The sequence below is a fragment of the Poecilia reticulata genome, chromosome 3, assembly GCF_904066995.2.
Source record: "Poecilia reticulata chromosome 3, P_reticulata-male-v2, whole genome shotgun sequence".
Lineage (NCBI taxonomy): Eukaryota > Metazoa > Chordata > Actinopteri > Cyprinodontiformes > Poeciliidae > Poecilia > Poecilia reticulata.
In genome coordinates this window covers 31,011,108-31,035,282 of record NC_088832.1, presented here as the reverse complement: position 1 = coordinate 31,035,282, position 24,175 = coordinate 31,011,108, and the positions used below count along the sequence as shown (strand labels likewise).

Sequence of the window (24,175 nt, the reverse complement as noted above, 5' to 3'; positions counted from 1 at the left end):
GAAAAGTTTGAATGTCACTGCAGTCTAGTTTACCAATTACACATTCGGTCTAAATTGGCTCTGAAATAAAAGGGATAATTGTCCGGCACTGTCAGGTTAATGCAATGTCAGATACACTCTAGGTTTATATGAAATCTTCCAAATATCTATCAAAGTCAATTAATTATACAGAAAATCTTATTCTAATCTGTATAATCACATGGTACAGAAAATAGCATTTTCAGAAACTAATTTTCTTCAACAGTGTAGCACACAAGATGTATGTCTATTTGCTTTTTGAATATGCCGTAAAAGTTTCTTCTTCAGAGTTTTAGGCAAGGGATAAAGAAAATTCACAGAAATTGTCAAGATTTTTGTGAAATAACTCAATGAATTAAAATTCAGTTTGTCACAGTACTTGACGCCATCAATCAAATTTTAATGTACTTATATTAGGATTTATTAAAACTGACCAGCACAATGATCTCCTGAATCTCCTGAAAGTAAAATGATACATATTTATTTATTTATTTATTTATTTATTTATTTTTTTTTAATTTATTTATTTATTTATTTATTTATTTATTTATTTATTTATTTATTTTAACCAAAAAGCAATCTGATAAGTCTGATGTGCATTATTATGCAGCCTCACAGCACAGTTTTGTAAATGAACTTACTTTATATAGCGCTTCTCTGGTCAAACCAACCGTTCAAACAACTCAGAACTAGAAAATCTCATTTCACTTGAGGTTAAGTAATAATAATGCCTTGCCAAAAGGCACACTGACATGAGAAGGAAGATGAATTTGAACCCACATCTCTACTGATCACCATGTGTCAAAATGCATCCAATTCTGACTGGGCTTGGTTTCTATCATTTGTGAAAGAATTTTGATTCTGAAAGCTGCAAAAGTTACTTCAACAGTCTTATCAGAAGGTAAAACATATTTTTATAATAATCTTATCATAAGATAATTTAAAACACACCATTGTTTTTGTTCTTGTCCTTGGCTTTCTAATTTGTAATGCATAATTGCTTAAATTAAATTATAAAGCATCAACAAAAAAAGCAATTTTTTTTTTTTCTCACTGTCATAATAATTTTGTAGTTAGTTGCTGTAGCTACTAATTTTAATGTTGAATTCAAGAGTGTCTCTGTACATATACACATTTATAAACAGGTTTTTTGAAGTGCAGACATGCATAAGTGTCCATTTTTTTGTCTAATTTTTGATAAAGCATGATTTGAAAACATCCCCATAATTTAGCTTTGTTTAGTGATATTCTGCTTTATAAGGAACAAGAGCACTGAAATGAGTCAGAGTAGAAAATGCCATTTTCTGCTTCTGCTTCATTTTCAAGTGGAGGCATGATGGCAGGGCAAGTTAAGAGCTTCTTGTCCATATTTTTTTTTTAAATTGTACATCTTCTGCATAAGTAAGAGCAATTAACTCCCTTAATCAGGAACTGGAGATGAGCTCTGGCGTTGAAATCCTGCTCTTCTGAGACAGATGTCATTAAAATCAGCGCTGATGCATAATCATCAGTGGTGCACCGTGATTTCACTCCAAGCTCATGCAAAACATGGTTGATTGTTTTGAATGCATGACAACATTAACAGACTATGGGCAGTGCTGCATGAACGGTTTATAAATACTATATCAAACAGCCCTTAAGTAAATTCTGACTTTTGTTAAATGATCTGAAGAAGGACAAATTTCTCTAAAATTGTTAAACGTTTAGCTGAATCCTCATGATATTTAAAACAATGTCTCATTTGAGCAGTGGCCCTAAAAGTCTTTGCAGAAAATCAGTGCTCATGGTCCATTTGCTGATTTGCAGTTAACTCAATTATCACTTTATGAAGTTTTTTTTTGGCTCATTTGTCTCTACCAATTAAATATTAGTATAGTGTAAAAAGTGGTGGGCCCATTTTTCAAAACCCATTCTAATTTTGGTTTTATGCCTAATTTAGATTCTACATCAGTTGCTTTGGGGATATTTAAAAAAAATGACTGGATAAAAAAAGACAACTGAGATGGAAAGGCAGAAGACAAATGACAAACACTAATTGCTTCATTAATTCTGCTGAGCGTATAAAAGACACAAAGCTCTTTGAGTTAATATTCCTTTGATTTGTGGAATAAATAGATCATGCATTCTATTGAGGTCAGTAATTTACATAAAACAGCTGTCAGGATGATTTCCATCAAAAATAAACCAAAGTTCCTCTGTAGTGTGTTTCTTCGATTTTCTTCCTAAATCTCAGATTTATTTTTTCATTCATACAGATTCAGTGTTTTTAATAAATCTAGCCTTCATTTCTGTTGAAGCTTCTTAAAAACACAAACAAACAGATGAAGAGAGCAGAAGACTAAATCTATTTGGAATTTAGAAAACTGTCAGCTGGCAAGGATGCTCACATGAAAACAATTTGTAGTACAAAAAGAAATAACGTAATTTGTTATTTTTACTAACTTGATCTATTTTTCCATCCATCCATCCATCCATCCATCCATCCATCCATTCTATTGTTCATAATGAGTGCTGACTGGGAGCTAAACTTGAGTTATGGTATTCATGTACTTTTTTCAAACATTCATTCTAACATTGTTCAACATTTTAGACTTTTGTGCTATTTCCCATTTTACAATGAAAAACATCAACATATTTCAAAATAAGTGAATAGACCAGCGCAAAGGAGGGCATCACTGTAAATGATTGTAAAAGCTGCTTCAACCGTTAAATACTTTCTTAACAAAAACTGAGTGTGATTTAAAATCTCACTACAGGACAGAGATGCCCTTTGTAAAGTGTTCAAATAAATACAAACTTTGGAAGAACCTGGACATTGGTTCTGTTGGACCTCGGCGCAGCATTTGACACTGTCAATGAAATATTAAAGCGACTGGAGAGCTTTCTGGTACAGACCTGGACTGGTCCCAGTCTGACCTCAAGAACACTGACTTCTTTGTGTCAATAGGTAACCCATCTTGTTAAATATCTGCACCAGTTCAGAATATTGCAATAAATTAGTATAGTGATGGATATTCAGAGACACATAAAGGCAGTTACAAAGTTGACCTTCTATCACCTGAATGATATTTCTAGGATTAAAGGACTAATGTCTCAAAACAATCTTGAGAAATATCCTTATCTTGAGACAAATTGAATCCTGAGCAGTGTCTTCACAGTCAATCAGACAGCTGACATCAAGCCAGTTCTAAAGCCCTTACACTGGTAGCATGTAGCTCAGAGAATAGACTTCAAAATACTTCTGTTAGTTTATAATTCACTAATATCTTAGCACCACAATACATTGAAGACATGTTGTCTTTTTATGCATCCCAAGAACCAAACGAGAGGAAGCAGCATTGAGTTTTTATTCACTAAAAATCTGGAACAAATTGATGGAAACTTGCAAAACAGCCACAACACTGACTTCCTTTAAATCAAGACTATGTCTGTAATGTTTGTTGCTTGTTTCATAACTGGCTTTCATGCTAATCAGATGCAATTTTTTCACTTAATTTACTTTTACTTTTATTCAAACACAGTTTCCTTTTATTCCTGACCTGCTTTACTGCTGTGGTGAAAAGTGTCCCCACAGCATAACACTGCCACAGCTTTATTTCACAGTGACCAATTTGGTTGATGTTTAATGTTGTTTTTTTTTGCCACTCTGTCTCTTCCAAGTGAACCAGTTTAACATTGGTGCTATCAGAGCACCTTCTTCAACACGTTTGTTGTGTCCTCCACACAGCTTGAGGCAAACTGAAAATAGAACTTTTTATAACATACTGTCAACAATAACTTTCTGTTTTGTATTTTTCCATAAAAGGCTAGTTGAATTCACGACCAGTAATTGCCTGTGGACATATTGCCCTGACTTATTTTGATCTCTGCAGGTCCTCAAAAGTCACCATGGATCGCTGAAGCTCTTTACATGATTAATGCTCTCCTTTTCCAGCTGCAAGTTTAGATTGAGTTTCATATCTTGGTAGGTTTGCAGTTGTGCCGTCCTATTTTCCATGACTTAGATGATACCTGAATTTAACAGCTTGCAAAATTGTTTTCTAAATAAACCATAACCTTTCAACTTAATCATAGCTTTATTGCTGATGTGCTGTTTTTGTTGGGTTTTTTTTGTGTCCAAGACAAAATGACAAAGATTATTTGCAGAGGTAATTAAAATTACTGTAACAACAATGTTAGGCAACAAAATGTGTTAAATTTGTGAACAGAAAATAGATAGAAAAACATTTCTGTTTTCTTTGCACATCTTTAATAGCCTTGCCAATAAATGTCAATACATGCACAATATTGTTTTGCATTTTACATAATATAAATCCAGGCCATTGCTTGTCCATTGAAGTTTCTATTTCTAATGGATGGATGGATGGATGGATGGATGGATGGATGGATGGATGGATGGATGGATGGATGGATAGATGGATGGATGGATGGATGGATGGATGGATGGATGGATGGATGGGTGGATAAATTAAGCAGTTTTATTGCCTAAGACATGAAGCAGTGTCATTTTCTTACCTTTTGATTGGGTATAGAGTGTCTTCTTTCAGATTAAACACCTTAAACACCTAGACTGTAAAAGAAATGTCTCACAATTCGGAGAGCTTTCGTCTTATAATGGTCGTTGGAATTGGTTTCCAAGGAGGTGACCCTGATAAATCCTGCAGCTATTCTTACCAAATATGACAGTCTTTTCCTCGGTGGGAGTTCCAGTTAAATTCTAATGTGAATTGTAACTTATCAGAATCCTCTAAATAGAGTGCTCTGTAAAAGGTTAGAGAGGTGGTAAGAGGAGGAATTTTCCTTCACTGCAGTCTCATGAGAAGTCTGTTATTTGCTGAGCTGAAATAGTTTATGATCCTGAAAGTCTAAATGAGATCCTGAGTGAATCAGACCAGAATTTTGTGCTGATCATCCTTTCTGCTAGAGTCGCGAATAGGATTTTTCTTTTCAAGGTTTAGTGTTTAGATTAAATGACAAAACATTATTCCCACATCAGCTCACTCACTGTTCCACCTCTGCTCTTCACTTTCATTGTTGAAGTATCAGCAAAACTGGAGAGTCAGCAGAATGAAGAGCAGAGATTTGAGACAAATCCCTGGGAACTCCCTGTGCTTATTTTGATAAAGTGCTGCTTCTTACCTCTTAATGTATTGCCTGCTGTGTGATGTATAGAAAATCCCAAATCCTTTTGCAAAGTGAGGTTTTGTCCGTAAGCTGAGGGAATGTCATCATAGCTGGGTTTGGGATAGCTGTGTTAAGACTTTCTGGTGATGTTAAGGTAAAGCAGGATCCACTCATGAACAGGGAATACATGCAAACATCATGGCCTGAGGCCAGGATTCAAACCCAATGCCTTCCTGCTGCAAGAAATCAGTGCTAACAGCTGCTCTACCATGAAGCCTCTTAATCCAAAAGTCTGGCATTTTACACTGTAGATTAGATTACAGCAAATTTCTCATATTCTTGACCGTGTGCAGGCACATGTCACTTCCTGAAGGCTTAACACAAACAAGACTCTGTTTTTTTTATTGCTCCTTCTTGATGATGATCCATCAAATAAATAGATTTGATTACTTGACTAATGTCTACCATTTTAACCCCTTGGAAAGCAGTTAGGAGGCATTTAAGTTTTTCCCCTGCCGGCATGGATTTATATAACATTTTATTATAGTTAATGCATCAAACTGACATTTTTTGGACATTTTTGTGCACAGTCACACAGAATACCTTAGAAATTTTAAGAACTAAACTATTACTGACAAGTGACATGAGGCCTAATGCACAGATTTACATGTCCTTCCTCAATTATACACATTTTCAAAGTTTTGTCAACTTCAAGGCAGCTGTAGACATGTTCCCTGTTTCTGAAACATATTGGTGTAAATGTGCGCTGGAATTAGGATGGCTCAGGACAGATTAGTTAATTATAGACACCTGCTGTCTAAGCATGGCCTTGTGTTGTCAGGTGTTGCAGCATGAGGACGGCTCGTTGCAGTGGGAAGAAAAAGGTGGAGCTGCACGGACAAATGCTTTGCCATGTGCTCTGATATTGGCTTTTCCCTACCTGTGCATGCGCTGAGGACTTCCCTACAATAAAAATCTTCTAACATTTCAGAGCAGCCAAGGATTTTAAAAGTTAATCATTTTGACCCCCACAAATTTCAGGAGAATTCAGGCTGACATACATTATTTGAAACACAGTTAATGTTCCAAATAATGTATAGCGCTTTTACCACAAATTACAAACAAATTAAAAATAAATGCTTTTAAAGCCGGTGGCGTAAGGTTGAACTATTGATAGCAAAAAAAAGAAAAAATAATGCACCTAGAGCCACTGAGACTAAATGTCAAAGCTGGTTTGAGGAGATGTGACTCTGCAATGTTTGACATAAATAAATGGTTGCACTGAGTCACTCTATTTGTTGCTGCCATCTACAAAGGGAGTATATTAATGAACTGGGTCCATTAAAGCGATTCTGAGCTGAGAGCTGTACAAGAAGCCTTCCAGGCTTTCATGTTATAGTACTACAAACAGTTTATTCTACTCAGTTTTAAATTGGTAAATTATCCCAGAATTTGGTAACTTTGAGTGTCAGATCTTACAGAACTCTCTCACTCTCCATGGAAATCAGAAAAAAAAGATTATCCCAATTCAATTATTATGTATGTTTATTTTGCTCAAAAGTAGCTATTGTTGACATGGCAGGAAAGACAATTGATTTTCAACAACTGTTCAGTTGGACTTTAAAAATGGATTAGATATCCTAAGTTTCTTGTTGGTTGGTGTCTTACCTGAAGCTGAATTTTATTTACGTTTAGGTTTTGGACATTGCTCATCAAAGATTAGGTGCAGAGTGCCTTCTCTTAACAAACCATCATTATATGAAATGCATATGAACATTGTGCTTCTCTTACCAATGAAATGTTCAAGCAAAACCCCCATTTTTCAAGTTTTAACCTTCTGTACGATCCAAACTTTATGCAGCTTTTTGTTATCACTTATGAGACACACGTTCTGCGTTTGGACAGGCACAAATTGGTGTCAAAGGTCATCTGTGCATTACTAATTTTTAAGCAGATACTCTGGAAAACACAAGAAACTAAACATAATCAAAATAACGACAAAGAAGAAGAAAAAAATGCTACCAAGGCTTTTCAGTTCTTCGCTAATCTTGGCAGGATGACTCCACCCTTCCTGTCTGGGAGCTTTCAGTCACACCTCCACTTAACCACTTTACCTCTGCACACGTCGTTGCAGCTGAAAGGGCAGGCATCTTTGACTTTGATTGTGGATTTACGACAAGTGACCAGCAGATTGTTGTTGCAACTGAGGGGACTAAAATCTTTTTGACGTTTTGCTGATGATTGAGCCATGACTTTGCAAAGGATTCCAAAAGTTGCATTGGTCGTGTGATATCTCCCAACAAGTGCAGACATTGTCCTGAATAACATACATCTGGTAAGTTTTATTATTAAAATAGCAATTGCTGTCTTTGCTTTGCAAATGACAACTAAAGGTTGAGATGAAGGATCATTATCTCTGATGCAACTTTGATTCCATATTACAACCATGTGTACTCATGCAATGATGGTATACGTCAATGTTTTTCATGCAGATATCTTGTCTTTTGCGATGCATTGGTAAATAACATGTTATTCAATCATTGTGTACTGGACAAAGTGCATATATTATTTTGTCTTTGCTCTATACCTCTACCAAATCTGCCCTCCATGCTAATGCTTTGCTTGTGTTTCACAGTAACCCAATTGTTGCTATGCGACAACCATTTAGAAAACAGATACTACATAGCCTACTGATCAACAATTAACATGTTAACTTCTTAATATGAAGAAATGTTATTTTCTACGAATGCAGTGCTTGAAGTCTGTCATGAAGCTTCATGAAGTCTAATTAGCAATGTTCTGCAGATGATGTTACCACCTTGACTTTTCATAGGAAGCCAATTTTCTGTTACATAAGTCAACCACTTGTGAGCTGGAAGAGCTAATTTTATCCTTACTAAATCGCTTAAGTCTCATTACTGCCAGAGCACACTGTATCAGACAGCCTTGATTGACTTGGCAGTTGTCATGTCCTCCCCTTATGCGCTCCCTTTAAGTTTCTTTGTTAAGCAGTAATTCCAAATTATAATCATTTTGCCGTTTTCTGGAACAAACTTCCAGAAAACTGTGAAACAGCTGAAACCCTGAATTCCTTGAAATCTGAATTAAAACCCCATCTGTTTAGAGTTGCTTCTGAACCAGCATAAATGAAGCACTGACCAACATTTTGATGTGTAATGATGGCACTTTACAAAATGTAATGTTTACTGGTTTTCTCAATTATTGGCTGTGGTGACTTCTATGACTTAGTATTTTTGTGTTTTTATGACATAAAGCACTTTAAACTGCTTTAGTGCTGAAATGTGCTATGCAAAAAAACAAACAACTTTTGATTAAGTTGTTTGCAGAAGAGAGTTTTTAGTGAGACACAACAACAGTGGTTTTATTGTAGTTTTTGCTGCTGAAGTTGATGTTGACGGTGTCATTGAGGTCAAGGTGGTTCAAGTGACCGCAGGGATTCACTGTTGCATAACTGTGTACGTCTGTGTTCTCTAGGAGATTTAAAGGCTCCTCAGGGGAGTTGATCTTTAGTCAAAGAGGCTTTAGTTGAGACCACAACAAACCTTAGCTATGTGTTGCTTTAAGGACAAAATGAGGGTCAGAGCGCTGGGGAAGTACACGTTAGGATGGATGAGCTTGCTAAGTGCAATTAGCATCCAGAATTTAATTTTCAGCATTCTGAATAGACTGTAGAATACTTTAGTGCGCTAAGACCTGCAAAAGACCTTTCAATAACAGTCTGGTAACACAAAATATCCTGGAGCCAGTTATTTATTCACATCTTTATACATCTTTCATGATTAATTGTATATCTTCAGTACATACAATTTTCCAAATTTGCATTAATCATCATGCAAAGCTGATTAAACAAAGGCAAAGATAACATAGCCCTGGGCAAGGATATCTGTGAAACTAAGCATTCTGTTTATTCAAATTGAAACATCAAAGAAATTATTTTGAAAGACAAATTATTAGTAACTTCTTTTCTGATTTAATTCAGTTGTATTAAGTTTATTTATTCAGTGCCAATTAAAAAGAAACATAATTTCCAGGCACTTCACGTGGCAAAATGGTGACCTTCATTCCCTGTCATTAAGAGTCAGATTCAGTCCCCATTTAATTCATATAAATTCAGCACATTCAAACAAAGTCCATATGCAGTCATTGCATACACCTTCATTCAATCTTATACAGTCAAATTCAGGGAACCATTGAATACTAAATGGTAAAAACATATCCAACGAGACCTAAACAACTGCATTGTTGACTTTGCAGAGATTTGACCTCCTGACTAAGCATGTGGCAAGTGAGGAAAGAGATAACAAGAAGAAATCAGGCTCAGTATGATGGGATGTCAGCTGAGACTGGCTGTGAGGACCAGAAGAAAAAGAGAATATGTAGCGTAAATGGCAGCTAGCTTCTGTTTGTGGCTTCATCTAACAGGAAAGAAACAGTTCAACACAGAAACACAGGACTAGGCCTTCCTCCAACAGGGGGACATTAATAACAATAATTGCAAATGGCACAGAAACAGAGGGAATTATAATTATTTCATTTTATTTTTGAGAATAACAGTTACTATATTTGATAGTATTCCTGAAACTTTTAACGAGTTTTCCCACATTAATGAAACAAATGGTAAGAAGTTAAATTAATTCAGTTGTGTTTAGTATTTTTAACACTTATTCAATTATAAAATAGAGGAAAATTTAATCTAACAATTTTGCATTGGCATTGGCTGTCATTATCTTCTATAACCTGAAAAGAAATAATAACAATCGAATAACACTACACAAGTGTTGTTAGTGTTGCTATGATTATTTAGAAGAGGACCAGAAAGTAGAACTCAAAAAGCTCTTTATGAATCTACTGAGAAAAATAAAAAAGTAGTGCCAATGGCAAACAAAAGGACTGAACAGCTACTAAGCAGAACAAAGCAGCAGAAACTAAGACAAAGCAAATATGAAGTCAACAACAACCATAAGAAAAGAATAAAGAAAAACATAGAGCACAAATACTGGAGAGAGTGTCGGCTATAGTGGCTTGAACTGATTAACAAGAGACAGAACAGTTGGTAACAAGGCATTTAGAGACAAGATCAGGGACTCTAGAGACAACTTTAAGTTTAAAGGACAACTGAGAATCTAAACTCACATATGGATAAGAAAAAAGGAGCCAAATCTCAATGAATACAAGATTAAACCAAGAAGATGTTTCCTGAAACTGAACCAAAACCCGCAGAACAATTAAAACTATCTCTCCTAAACACCAACTCTTCTGTCTATGTATTTTTCAGTGCCATCAAAATGCAGAAGCAAGTGGAGGTCAGGATGAGCGAGAGCCACATAGACCCAATCGTGGAGACTCCCGAGAATCCATGCAGCAATATCTGTGAAAAGATAATGAAGAACATGGTTCTCACTCTCACAATCCTGGGTAAGTCCATTGTCCCCCTACTTCCATAAGTCTACACACAGTCCATTTATCTTCAATTCTCATATATCCTGTTCAGGGACACACAGGGGCTGGAAGCATATTTCAAACAATAGATTGGTTTGACATGAAGTGGGTCACCAAAAAACGGGACTGGAGCAAGTGGATGGATTAAAAAGCTCCAGTGAAGATTGAGTGTTCCCTGCAGGCTTCAGAGTCTGCAGAGGATCAGTCTGTGCCGTCTTTTATTTATTTTATTCCTGTAAATGATACGGAAGCAAACAAAAGTGCATTGGTGTTTGTGTTTATTTGATCTACAAATATTCAAAGAGAACTGAACTGTCCTGCTCATGCAGGCCATTATTTCAGTTTGCAGCAGTGTATGGATTTGGTGCCCAGATGGGATTTTGACTTGGTGTTTCTTAAATTGGGACATTCAGATCATGAAATAACTGTCAAAAACATGTCTGACTCACTGGGTGTGCACCATTTGTCCATCAGCAAGAAAACTGGTGCACAGTTTGGCCGTGGTTTGCGCCAGATGCCCCCGTTTAAACCCACCGAAGAGAAAAGTTGACTCCCACTTCAACCATCTAAAGTGGGAGTCTCTATTACGTCTGAGCTCTGATGTGTTCACAGTGTGTGGGTGGATTTTTCTCTGATGTTCTATTCTTCAAAAAACCTAACAGGTTTTTTTTAGAGCATCAAAAAAATATCTGAAATAATGAATAAAGTGAATGAATCAATGGGATGACTGCAGGCTGTGCATGAGAGAATCCTGGTAGTTTAACTTTTATTATTTCATGTTTAGGTTATCGTGAATATGTCATAATAAAACACAGTCCCTCTGAGAGGTCACTTCTGATCTCGCCCAGCCAGTAGACGTATTTTTCTCACCGTTTAAAAGCAAAACTCCTCCCACACCGCCATGCCAAGGGATCTGCTTGACTATTAGGGAACGTACCTTCCTAATCTGATTCGAACTTCTTAGCAAAGGTTTTGATTCAGTTCATCCTCCTCGAACATATTTTTGTGTGTTGTTTTGAAGAAGCGTCTGAAAAAAAGAGAAAAGCTCCATCAACTTTCATGATGGGAAAAATTAAAATCAATTACGAGAAAGTCTGTCGTCCAGAACCAAAATCCAATCGCAGCTATTTCACATTGTGCTCATCGTCTACCATAAAAAGCCACTGGCAGTATCAGGTGATAGCCAAGTGTTTCCCATCATGCCTACATGTGCAATCAGTGGAGAGCAACTGCTGCACCTGGCTTCAACAATTGCAGCAGCTGCTGCTGCCTGTCTTTGGGCTCTGAGAGGAACTCGGAACATCAGAGAGAAATCCACCCACGCAGTGTGAACACACTGGAGCGCAAATATGAGAGAGTTCAACCTTTTGCATGTTGGAATCTCTTGTAAAAGAAAGCACGTTTCAGAGTTTTCTGGAGCTTATTACATTGAAATACACTGATTAATGGCCACCCTTTTCATACCATTACTTGCAGTAATTCTTATTTATGTAGATTTCAGTGCAGGGTAGGTAGAGGAAGATAAATTAGATTAGTCACTGATTGACTTAAGAGATCTTCTAAATCGTTGCTCTTTGTTTATTACAAAAGCACGGCAATCACAATGTCTGTGGAAGGCAAATATCTTGAAACTGCAACTATTATGCTGATTGTTAAAATAAATAGTAAATGTGAATAATATGAGATTCTGTTTGCAGAAAGGGTGTTGACATATTTCCTCTGAACATGTGTTTGCATAAGAGTTCAAATATTTTATTCCAGCCCATAAAGTCACCAGGCTTTATCTTTAATATGTTTCTTTCTCTCTTTTACAGGTGTGTTTCTTGGTTCCATTGCTGGAATGCTTCTACGGCACATATCCCCCCTCCCTCCTGACGTTATAATGATCATTGCCTTCCCTGGGGAGATCTTAATGAGGATGCTAAAAATGCTTATTTTGCCTCTTGTTGTTTCCAGTTTGGTCACAGGTGGGTGAGATTCGGTGTCTGTGCGGCATGAAATGTTCTGCTGAATTTGCAAACAAGTGTCCTGAAATGAGGTCACACTGTACTTGCTGTAACCTGGGAGCTGGATTGCAACAGGGAAAAAGAGAGAGTCTGTGTCATTTTTTAATTTTTAAAATTTGTGTTTGTTTGGCAAACTAAAATGTTCTTCCAAAGATATATATTTTTTTCTGTCTTAAGGAACTTATGAGCAATGTGTATGTTTCACAGCTGGTATTGTTTCCCCTCAGTTTGAAGCTGCTTGTGTCTTTGAAACAGTCACAAGACAAAACCTGAACTGTAAAATGATTTAATTTGCAACATTAAACATAGCTCAGGGTATTGTTCTTGATGCTGTCTCTTCTATTATGATTTATGGCAGACAAAGTTCACATTGTAATTTTTTGTTTCCATTGTCTTGCATGGCACTTTATAAATAAACCAGGATTTGATTAGATATAAAAGTTGTAACCTTGGAAAAACAGGAACGCTGAAAAACATTTTCCAAGTATAAACTTTTCAACAAATATTTCTTTAATGTTAAAAAAAAATTCAAGAAAACAACATTTCCTGGAATTATTTTTTTTTCTGAACTTTTTTTATTTTCTTTCCAACAGGACTTGCGGGTTTGGATGCCAAATCCAGTGGTCGTTTAGGCTCCAGAGCGATGGTGTACTACATGTCAACAACAGTAATTGCAGCCGTCCTTGGAGTAATCTTGGTGTTGGTCATCCATCCAGGGAATCCCAAACTGAGAGCTAATCTAGGACAGGGAAAAAAGAACGATGATGTATCCAGCGTTGATGCTTTCTTCGATCTCATTCGAAATCTTTTCCCTGAGAATCTGGTCCAGGCCTGTTTCCAGCAGGTAGGAGTCACACAAAGAATGTTCTCTCACCATGTAACGTGATGTGTCAGCTGCTCCCACTTATTTCTTTTTTTTGCCTGTTTTTAAAATGTCTTTCTTGTCCAGATCCAGACAGTAACCACCAAAGTACCAGTGCCAACCAACAGGACGAGAGCACCTCCACAGTTCACAGTTAAGAGGTCACTTCAGTTCAAGAGTGGGATGAATGTCCTCGGTAGGTGCAAATTCAAAAAACCCACATTATGTCTGAAATAGGCTGACAGTGCTCTTAAAGAAAAATAAAACATTTTTCATTTAAATTTTTAGTTATTTAAGCAAAGAAAAAAAGCCGCTTTTTTAATTCAAATATTTGTAATGTGTTTTATTTCTGTGTGTAAGCTCATAGCTAAAGAAGGTTTGTAAGTGCATACCAGAGAAAAACCTTCAGTCTTTTCATCACCAGTTGTTTAGATCATCTCTTTACATTTCTACATGACCTGTTCATCCTCAATTTAAAGAGATATGAGTCTAATTAGGAGGTATGAATCAAACATAATGAACAAGAGCTTCGTAGATTGAAATCCAAACCCTTCCCAGACTGACGGTTAAACTCATTATGATGAATAATGCAAGAGATAAAATGTGTTAAAAACAATCTTTCATTCTAGCAAAATTAACATCACTATTATTCTGCATACAGGGCTGATTGGATTCTTTGTGGCTTTTGGAGTTATAATGGGGAAAATGGGAGAGAAGGCCAAGCTGATGTTGGAGTTTTTCAACGTTCTGAATGAAATCGTTATGAAGCTTGTGAGCGCAATTATGTGGTGAGTGCAGGTTTTCTCCATTATTGCCTTTTGTGCATTCATTCTGGAAAGAAGGGAAACTGCTTAACAATGTTACATTATATCTCTTTTCAGGTATTCTCCTGTTGGTATCGCCTGCCTTATCTGTGGAAAAATAATCTCCATTGCTGACTTGGAGATGGTTGCGAGGCAGCTTGGGATGTACATGGTGACTGTGATAGTGGGCCTAATCATCCATGGAGGCATTTTCCTTCCGCTAATATATTTTGTGATAGTAAAACAGAATCCCTTCACCTTCTTTATGGGAATATTTCAAGCCTGGGTCACAGCACTCGGAACGGCTTCTAGGTAAAATAGACTTTTATATATTTTTTTATGTTCTATAGTTTGAACTCCCTATCAATGTTATAATATTGCACAGCAATTATACAGTAATCTATAACTGTATTGATTTCTTCTTATGTATATAAGAAGAAATCAATATGGCTCTTTTCAGCAGAATACAAAATTTCTGACCTATTGCTTCTGTAAAATTGCATCTAATTAGGGTTTTTAGCATGCCTTATTTTACATAGCAGTATCATAAACTTTTACCTACATAAATTCAACTTTGCTTCTAATTGTTTAGGAATGTAAAGCATTGTATTCCCTCTTGATGTGAGCTTAAGTTTCTAACCACCCACTCTTTGCCAAATATACAAAAAACAGTTGATTCTAAACAAGCTATTGTACTTTTTCTTTGGTAAATTTAATATCAAGGTTTAAACTGTGATTTTTATGCATTATAACAGTATAGACTGAGATTTTATCAGCATTAACAGATACTATGACCTGTTTAGAGAGACAACAAACCACATTTTGGTGTTAGTTTTTGATTTCAGGCTTTTTCGTCAAACTCTTACTTTCAGAAACTGATTTTAGCAGAATCCAATTACTCTTTTAAGAAATACGGTACATGAACATCTAATAACAACCTGTCAGGAATAAATCATTATTTACAGCAGAAACATAGATCAAGTCACTGTAAAATAAAACAGTAATTTCAGTTGAATTATACAATTTTATGTGGCCATCTAGATAATTTCACATATTTTTTGTAATGGCTGTTCTTTATTTATGTCCAGACCTGAAAGTAATAATAATTACTGAGAGTCTAGAAGAGTTGTTATTGTTTTAATATTTAGCTATAAATGAAAGTGGAGTATAAAACCTAAATATCACTGTCGTCATGGAGAATGTTTTTGTCTTTTGATTCACCAGCGCTGGTACCTTGCCTGTCACATTCCGGTGCTTAGAGGAAAACCTGGGCATCGACAAGAGGGTCACTCGCTTTGTCCTTCCCGTGGGGGCCACCATTAACATGGATGGTACGGCGCTCTACGAGGCAGTGGCGGCCATCTTTATCGCTCAAATGAATGGGATTGAGCTGGACTGGGGCCAGATAGTCACTGTGAGGTGAGAATGTGGCTAGAGATAAATGTTACAACTGCACTGTATTACTCTATTTTCCTTGAGTTTTTAAAATTATCAAATCATAAGTACCATTCATCATATTTTAATTTATTCTTTACTAGGCTTAAAATGTTCTCAAATAATTTAAAACAGTTGATTTGATCAACTGAACCTTTAATTATTCAAGGACCTGTTTATTTATTTATTTATCCCTTGAATGTCCAGATTTTAGTTGTGAATCTGTTATTTATGGTATTTCTACTGCATTTGCATTCAATACTTGCAATGAAAAATTAAAACATTCATCCTTTGGCCTCACCTGCTAAGAGATGTATTTGTCTCCTGTCTAGCATGACAGCCACCTTGGCCAGTGTTGGAGCTGCCAGTATTCCCAGTGCAGGACTTGTGACCATGCTTCTGATTCTCACAGCAGTGGGGCTCCCCACTCAGGACATAAGCCTCCTGGTCGCTGTTGACTGGCTGCTGTGAGTTGTACACAAACACTACTTCCGTTATTGAAAACTGAAGGGCTGAAGACCATACTAGCATTAGATTCTAAAACTTATGATTTTAGAAGCAATGGAAAGAGTTGGGTAATAGAAAATCACATCTATTACCCAATTGATATAAAAAACAGGTTTTTTATAATAATTTAATGATGATATTTAATGTTTATGACATCAAAACTTCATAAAAAAGACATGAAGAGAATAGAGAAAACCAACTGAAGATCTCATAATAAATGTTCAATATTTAGAACCAAGTAACACAATTTTAGAGGTTTGAACCATATTTATCTAAAAGAACAATACCAATGTTTGTAGTTTGTTGTGATAATTTGCTCATATATTTTTTCTCTCCATCATTCATCAACATGCAGCGATCGTTTCCGCACCTCCGTTAACGTGGTCGGGGACTCCTACGGTGCCGGAATCGTTTACCACCTTTCAAAAGACGAACTAGACATGTATGATGCCCAGCAGACCCGGATGGATGACTTTGAGATGGCAAAGACACAGTCTTTTTATGAAAACAACACCAACCAGAATATGTATGCTCACCACAACTCAATCCTGATAGACGACTGCAAGGTACATTTCACATTAACGGACATAGAGACTTGTATGTAGAGAAGCCCCTCAGCTTTGTGTTTGTCCTATTGGTGTGCTTGTTTCTCTCTCTTTTTTTATTATTGATCCCTGTATGTGTCTTTGGTCATAGCACTTGTGATATTTTCATTTATGAAAATATATTTATAAGTGGTGAAACTCTAAAATAAATATGTCCATATTTATTTGTTCACCCATAAATGGAACGAAAAAGCAGTTTTTGTGATACCCGGTTCAGCAAAAGCAAAGTCTGTACTTTTATCCTCTTGGGTTTTATTAATCAAGAAGTCACATAAATACTAAAAAAATATTTTTTAAACTTTAACAACACTGTGTTTTCTTGTGAATGCTTACCTTTTACTTTTATTTTATTTTATTTTATTTTGTGGTGTAATTTTTGTATTTGCTTTGTCTAATTGGACATGTATTTATGGCAACCCTAACCAAATTACATTCGTCAATCAACAGACATTTTTAAATTCTTTTGCAGCCAGTGGTGTGCACAAAGACTGCTGATTCACCATATGTCATCGCTAGCGATGCATTACATTCATAAATGCCTCTCAGACTTATTTTTGTAGTTCTGTTTGTGTACAAACAGCAGATTTTGTTGACATTTCACTGCCTGTGTTTTACTATCAGTATTGTAATTCGGTTGGGGAGAGAATCCATAAGATACATGACCAAGTTTGGAGAACTGTTTTGGTGTTCTCAGTTAGAGGAACATGTAAACAGAACCTCTGTATCATTCCATTTGTTTGTGGTATGGCGTATTTGACTCTTATGGGGGGATTTGTAAACTAAAGTCTGTCAACCGGACAATGCTTTGAATGTAATGAAGGAATGGCTTCTCTTCCCACAACCACTGAGTATTTGTTAATGATGGTGCCTTGGCCCAAATAGTTAGCTGTTCTTGATAATTGCTTGCAGGTCAAAAACGGCAAAAATGGCAACACTCCAGAGTTCACTATTGTTGAGGAGGATCCGTGGAATTTCAAGTAATGCAGATTCAGGACTTTAGCCTGAATTTGACCAGCTGTAACTTTCTGAGGACACTAATTTAATAAAAATAAACAAACAAACAAATAAAAAAAAGCATATATGTTTTGTGCAAGGACACAGAGATGACACAGAATGGAAACTATTCTGCAAGAACTAACTGCTGTCAAGTCAACGAAGAGTTCTCCTTCTGTCCTGGGTAACCGCTGGAGGACGCTGTGCTTTTGCATCATAAAATATGATTTTATGTCTGGAAGTTTATGCATGCACATAAACTGGAATGAACTTTTCTGCTTCAAGCAATTCTTCGGATGAGTCAAAAAGTTGGCTGACGACACTCAGGACCTTACTCAGGGTTGCTGCATTCTTCCTTTCTTGTCAAGACAATCGATTTCTTTATTGTTGTGTTTAAGCATTTGCTCCATGGACAAAAAGGACAAAGACATGAACATGTTGGAGAAATTGCCTTGGCAGTCAAGATCGTAACAACGAATCAGAATGGAGTAAGAAATTTGTTGGTGAAATGCGAGCTTTGTCATTAAATATTTGACATTCACAAATGTGTAACTTTCATTGCCGTTTGATTTATCCAAAGGTTAAAAAGAACATAACCAAAGTGAAGCCCTGCTTCTGCTGGCATTAACTTAAAGTACAGGGCTGTTAAGCATTGCATTACCTCTGACTGTTTGATTTATGGGATTATACCTACAGACACGTGGTCAAGTCTAAGAAGTGAAGCTTAAGACTTAAGACAGGGAGTGGCTTCTAAAAGCGGCAACAAACAGAACAGAATGTGTTGCAGAGAGGAAATCGGTTACTGTGTTTGTTTATTTATTTATTTCTACTTTATGTGTCTGTTCTTTCGTATGAACCAATGAGTGTCCGTTTGCCTGTGACCTGGGAAGGAAGTTTGATTATTTCCATGCATTTTGGGGCTGAAAAGAGCAAAGATGAAAAGAAGAAAGAAAGCTAGTGGTTCAACAAGAGAAAACAAAGAAAAAATGATTTCCTCTGAAAATCTAAGTAGGACATAGTTTTGTGTGTTTTATTACAAACTGTTCTTTTTTCTGTGCTATATAACAACCTTGCCTTGAAGATGTCACATTCAGAGTGTGATCACTTTGACTAAAATATTTCTGGACTGACGTTGCTAAGCTTTTTAGTGGACTTTAGTTCACCGGATACATTTGCAGAGAAAATACAGCATTTGAGGATGGCTGGGCCTTCTCGCAAGATTGTATTAGATTTTGTAGATTTTTCACATCAGATTTGCATATAAATAACAAGCTTGTAATTGGATCTAGACTTAATTATCTATGGTCACATCTGTTTAGCAAGTGCACACTAAATTCTGCCTCCAGCACTTTCATGAATCCAGCACTGTAACAACAAGGTCACTGAATGTTGTTTTCACATGTTTTTGAGTATCACAGGATAAGAAACTCTAATTGATCCCAGCAAACAAATGGATTATTTTTTTTATAAGCAGCAGCTTATATATCCTTGTTTTTAAAGTGCCTGCTTGCACTTTGTGTATATATTCACTTTTAGAGATATACAAATCAAATGTATAGACTTGACTTTTTTTGTCATAAGTGTTTTTGCTATCCTAAATATTTCTAAAAAAAGACTATTCTTATTAACAGTGTTAAGCAATAATAGAGCAATGCTATATCTGTACTTATTTATTGGCCTAATAGACTTTTTGATGGGCTGTGAAAGAGTAAGATAAAGACGTACTAAAACTATTTCACTTTTTTTTCTTTTTTAAAAAAGAGCACATTTTATGACTGATCCCATGAAGACTGTATTTTTAGGTTCTGATTCTGCTGAGGAGGCTGTGAGTGTGTGTTCAACTTGATGTTGGCAGCTACATTATGCCTACATGAATAAAACCATCAAGCCCTCTGATTTCTATGGCTTTGTCACCTTGAAAGACTAACTGTGCATAATTTTATTTATATTTTTTAAATCAGCTATATGTGAAATGCATCAAAGTTCATTTTTCAATGGTTTTCTGATTTGAAATATACATTATTAGTGAGTTGGACTCATTTTGTTTTTGTTTACTTTTATCATGTAAAATGTCAGGTACGTTATATATATTTTCAATTTTATTCAGTGCATATATTGAAGAATAAATAACATTTTCCCTGTTCATAACATTGGCTGACTACATGCAAACAGAACTGAATGGACTTGTACTGAAGGATTGGTCCAGAAAATAGTATGCGTAAATCTTTTAATACATGTGTGTGTATATTAAATAAAAACACAGATAAATATTTACCGATGTGTTTCTGTTGTGTTTATTTCCTGTTTGACGTGGGATGCAATGAATATTCGGCAAGTGCATTTCACAACCTTTGAAGTGCTGTGTGGGAGAAGGAAGAGCAGCGGAGTTATCAGGCTGAGCCCTGTTCAGCGCTCTCAGCTTGCAAAATGAAGATGGGAAAGCAGCAGAGCAGTTTCACATAAGTTAGAACTCACAATACATTATTCAATAAGATTACTATCAAGGCTCTCTGATAATATTAAAACAAACACACATTTTAAAAAATAAAAATTGTAAGAAAGTAAAAAATGAGGATAAAATAATATACATTGTAAAATCTTTTCTTGTTGAAATGAAATAAAATATATTTGTGCACCACTCAAACGGTTGTCTATTTTACAAGTAATAAAAAAAAGATGATTATGGCAATAAATATCTCAGGCATTTTTTTTTTTTACCATTTCAAGTACAGGTCTCGTTAAAGCTTTTGAAAGGCATCATTAAAAAAGAAAAAAAAAAGAAAAGCATCATTTTGACTGCCAGATAAAGCCCAGAATTAATTCTGATTAACAGTCAGGTTTTGTTCCTCAGTTCAAATTTTAGATCCTTTAAGAAACAGTCTTATGATTAACAGGTGAGTCTGCATAGGGTCGGTCTCTCAAACTCAGTCTTATGAGTGATGATCAGCAAGATCGTCCAGTGGAATAACCGTGTACTCAGTTTCCATTCCATTCTCTTTGGGTTCCTCTTTGTGCAGGAAAGTCTGCATCTCCTGCTCCCTCTTCTGGTTCGAAGCATTCGTTTTTTTCTCAGATATCTGCTCTGGACCATTCCATCTACACATGAAGAAGTCAACAAAAATTTAGTTCAGCACTTACAGAGTGTAGAAGTAGAAATAGTGATTGGTATTCTGACAATTAGGTCTTACTTGTCTCTGGTAGCAATGGCAGCGCAAAGAGCTATAAGTGCAGCCAGTGCAACTAGAAATGCAAGGATGATGATCCAATCTGTACAAATGAGGAAATTGGTTATTTTAATGGAATTAATGAGCCACAAATAGATAATATTAATAACTATTCCTAAACTTACCAGGTGTGCTGTGTCCTTTGTGAATGCCTTCATCTTCTGTTGGTAGATAAGAAACAGAACAACTCAGAATTAAACATTCTCTAGGACAGTACAATATTGTTCTATCAAATGTTTATTTATGTATAATCATAATTATTTACTGAATATTTACCATGGGGGTGATGAACTTGTTTTGTTGAAACTCCATCGGTAGAGACCTCCTCTTGATTTGATCCCAATCCTCTGTTAAAGCTTCTGAGTAGTGGCCCTTGAGAATCTTCAATGGATGGTGATTGCACAGACTCCATTGTGGAGGTAGGGGTCAATGCAGCTGAAACACTCGGAGATGTTGTCGTGGTACCTAAACTGAAAACTGAACTGTCATCATTATCACCTGCTAGGAAATCTGTGCTTGTCTGTGGAATCAATGTAGATAGCTTGGATGATTCTGTTGTAGGGGATTCTGTGAAGCCACTTCCTCCGACTGTGGTTTCAAAGGTCACTTGTGGAGATGGAGAAATAGTTCTAGTGATTTCAGGTGTTTCGGTTGTTGGTGAAGTAGTTATCCCCAAGAAACCACTGCCCTCACTTGCGTCAGCAAAGAATGTCTGCACGTTGGTTGTGGTCATTTCATGTGATTCAGTCATAGAAGCAGGGTAGAAACCGCTGCCCTCTGGTAAGATTTCCAAAGATGGCTGCTGGGATGCCTGAACTGTTGTATTTATTTTGGGTGGCTCAGTTGTGAATGAGGGGCCAGCAAAATGTTCAACAAGGAACCCATCAGTCATGGCCTCTTCCAGAACGTCCTCCTCTGGCCTTGCAGGGATCTGGGTCATAGCTAGAACAAAGAGAAAAGTCTATGGATAAACTGTTATATTTACAAACTGGTCCTGACATGAGTGGAAAGGAAAGTTACGAAGCTCTTTTATGTATTACAACAGAACCATGAACCATGGATTCTTGTGTTAGCTTGTTTTGCACTCCTCTGTGACATGAGGTGTGGTGAGAACTCTAATAATTAACCTGGGTGACTAATATTTGGGTAACAAAAGAGACCAGTGCTTTGACAATGCATCATTCTCAAAATGTGACACACCTGTTTCGTCAGAGCAATGACTAATGAAGTTGCTTCCCGTTTACTAGGAATGGATAATTGTTGAAGATGATGCAGTCGGACAAATTATGGAGCAAGCTCACTGGTAAGCATGCTGATGTTTTTTTTGGCCTTACAAATGTAAATTTGTGAATTATCATTGATTTAGTTGCACTTAAAGGATCTAATGTTTTTAGAAGTTAGAAGTTTGTTTCTCATTTAAATCGATTTCTCTGTTTTAGTTGCAAAAGTGACATTTCAATTTGTGTTTGATCATTTCTTATTCTTGCAACATTTCAGATATTTTTTTTGTCAACAGACATTGTGTCACCATACGCTGACTCATGATCACTGATGGTGAGGAGTCAGAACTCACATTCATGACATTTTTATTTATTTTGTTTGTTCTTGCTGTTGCTCATTTTTACATATCTAAAAGGTTGACGGATTATTTTACATAATTTTTTATCAACAAATTGATGGTAAAATTTAAAAGAAATTGCATTAACACTTTTAGATATTAGATAATACCTATAGTAATGCTGAAAAGGTAGGAAACTCTCTTTCCATCACTGAAAACAATAACTGGTGTGTTACATTAAAAAATAAATGAAAGTTAAAGGCCTTAGCTTTAAATCATGTTCTTTCTCCTTTTTGCTCGGTCATGTTCAGATAAGGTGTATCCCCCCCTCTGAGATTAGCTGTTGCCCAAACTGGTGTAACAACTATTTGCTGATATTTGGTTTCACAGTAATCAAGATCAACACATAAATGCACCTCCTGGAGCAGCTCACAATTTTTTTTTACAAAGCCCTCTGTGTGTTTTCTGGGGGTGGCGTTGAGATTTGAGCAGCAGCTAAGAAATATGACTCGTGCAGGAGTGAGAGCTAAAATACACAGAGAGTTCAGGCTACATGCTGAGTCACAGTGTAAAGTTAAAGGACTACATACTATAGAATAAAACATTTAGATTTTGTTTGTCATACTAAAGTAAGTTCAGAATTAAATGACAATCTCTCAAAGCTATTTTTTTTTACTTCTCAATTAATTGTTACAATTATATCATCAAATATATTCTATTGATTTGAAAATGAAATATTATAGAAAAAATATATATCTTACAGTCAATAGGTGTGGAGTGGATCACGGCAAGAAGACCAAGTAAAACCGCTGGAAGAAGATTCCTCATTTTCATAAAAGCAGTGGTGCCCAGAGCTAAAGTCAACAATTAGCAAGCTTGAACTTTGGAAGTGTGAATCTGAAGCGGGTGAATCACGTCTCTGCCTTTATATACTAGCAGCAGGTATCGCGTCAGAGATAATGGTAACAGACTCAGGAAGGTAGACACACCTGCTCAGGAAAGTTCCTCCTCCACTCACTTTCTCACGCTTTCGGCTTCCTCCTTAGGTAGAGAATGACAAAATGCACGTAAAAGGAAATTCCATTCTCTTGGCAGTTTCCTTAGGGTTATACAGCGTTAAAGAATATGCAAAGAAACACCACAAAACATGTGAGGCTTTGTCAACTTGACATTAACCAATAAATCATTACTGTTTAAACTTTACCTTTAATAACATAAAGTTACCAAATTTTTAAAGTGCAATCAGTAATATTTTTATAACAAATTTATATCAGTAATCAGTAACAAAGACATTTTGAATAATGTCAACTTTGTTTTAAAAGTGTCATAATTTACCGAATGACGCTTTATGACAACAGTCATAAATATTCATGAAGGCTTATTCATGTTTATGACAGGTGTCATGTCAGTCTTATTCACCCCCATTCAAATAAAGTGTTACCAAAAAGTTATATAATACACTTATGTTCTGGACTCAAAACAGGTTAAACACCTGGACTGTCTTTAAACAATAGTGTCACAGACAAAAAACAACAACAAAAAACTGAAATTACACAAAGGACAAAAAGGAACAGGAACTAA

General features: G+C 36.1%; 2 protein-coding genes across 2 annotated transcripts; one reads left to right on the top strand and one right to left on the bottom strand.

Annotated features, from left to right (window-relative positions):
* The first annotated feature begins 7,244 nt into the window (after positions 1 to 7,244).
* On the top strand, positions 7,245 to 17,818 carry slc1a2a (solute carrier family 1 member 2a). Its single transcript, XM_008405697.2, has 11 exons — positions 7,245 to 7,477; positions 10,439 to 10,578; positions 12,417 to 12,569; positions 13,202 to 13,452; positions 13,558 to 13,666; positions 14,132 to 14,258; positions 14,352 to 14,585; positions 15,498 to 15,692; positions 16,040 to 16,174; positions 16,570 to 16,780; positions 17,729 to 17,818. The coding sequence occupies exons 2-11, from the start codon at positions 10,449 to 10,451 to the stop codon at positions 17,798 to 17,800; spliced, it is 1,617 nt and encodes a 538-aa protein (XP_008403919.1). The 5' UTR covers positions 7,245 to 7,477; positions 10,439 to 10,448; the 3' UTR covers positions 17,801 to 17,818.
* A 2,272-nt stretch (positions 17,819 to 20,090) lies between these two features.
* Positions 20,091 to 23,507, bottom strand: LOC103462731 (uncharacterized). Its single transcript, XM_008405695.3, has 5 exons — positions 23,356 to 23,507; positions 21,313 to 21,978; positions 21,162 to 21,197; positions 21,001 to 21,079; positions 20,091 to 20,908 (listed from the first exon to the last, which is right to left on the bottom strand). Exons 1-5 carry the CDS (start codon positions 23,426 to 23,428, stop codon positions 20,743 to 20,745), a joined length of 1,020 nt encoding a protein of 339 aa, XP_008403917.2. The 5' UTR covers positions 23,429 to 23,507; the 3' UTR covers positions 20,091 to 20,742.
* Between the last annotated feature and the right edge of the window lie 668 nt (positions 23,508 to 24,175).

Bases quoted from the DNA above. Each gene is read 5' to 3' on its own strand.
- slc1a2a (XM_008405697.2), top strand. From the start codon at position 10,449: ATGCAGAAGCAAGTGGAGGTCAGGATGAGCGAGAGCCACATAGACCCA. The intron at 13,667-14,131 runs GTAGGTGCAAAT...TTCTGCATACAG, and splicing joins GAGTGGGATGAATGTCCTCG to GGCTGATTGGATTCTTTGTG. The intron at 16,781-17,728 runs GTACATTTCACA...AATTGCTTGCAG, and splicing joins TCCTGATAGACGACTGCAAG to GTCAAAAACGGCAAAAATGG.
- LOC103462731 (XM_008405695.3), bottom strand. From the start codon at position 23,428: ATGAAAATGAGGAATCTTCTTCCAGCGGTTTTACTTGGTCTTCTTGCC. The intron at 21,979-23,355 runs GTAAGATATATA...TCTTTGTTCTAG, and splicing joins CCACTCCACACCTATTGACT to CTATGACCCAGATCCCTGCA. The intron at 21,080-21,161 runs GTAAGTTTAGGA...TCATTTGTACAG, and splicing joins CAAAGGACACAGCACACCTG to ATTGGATCATCATCCTTGCA.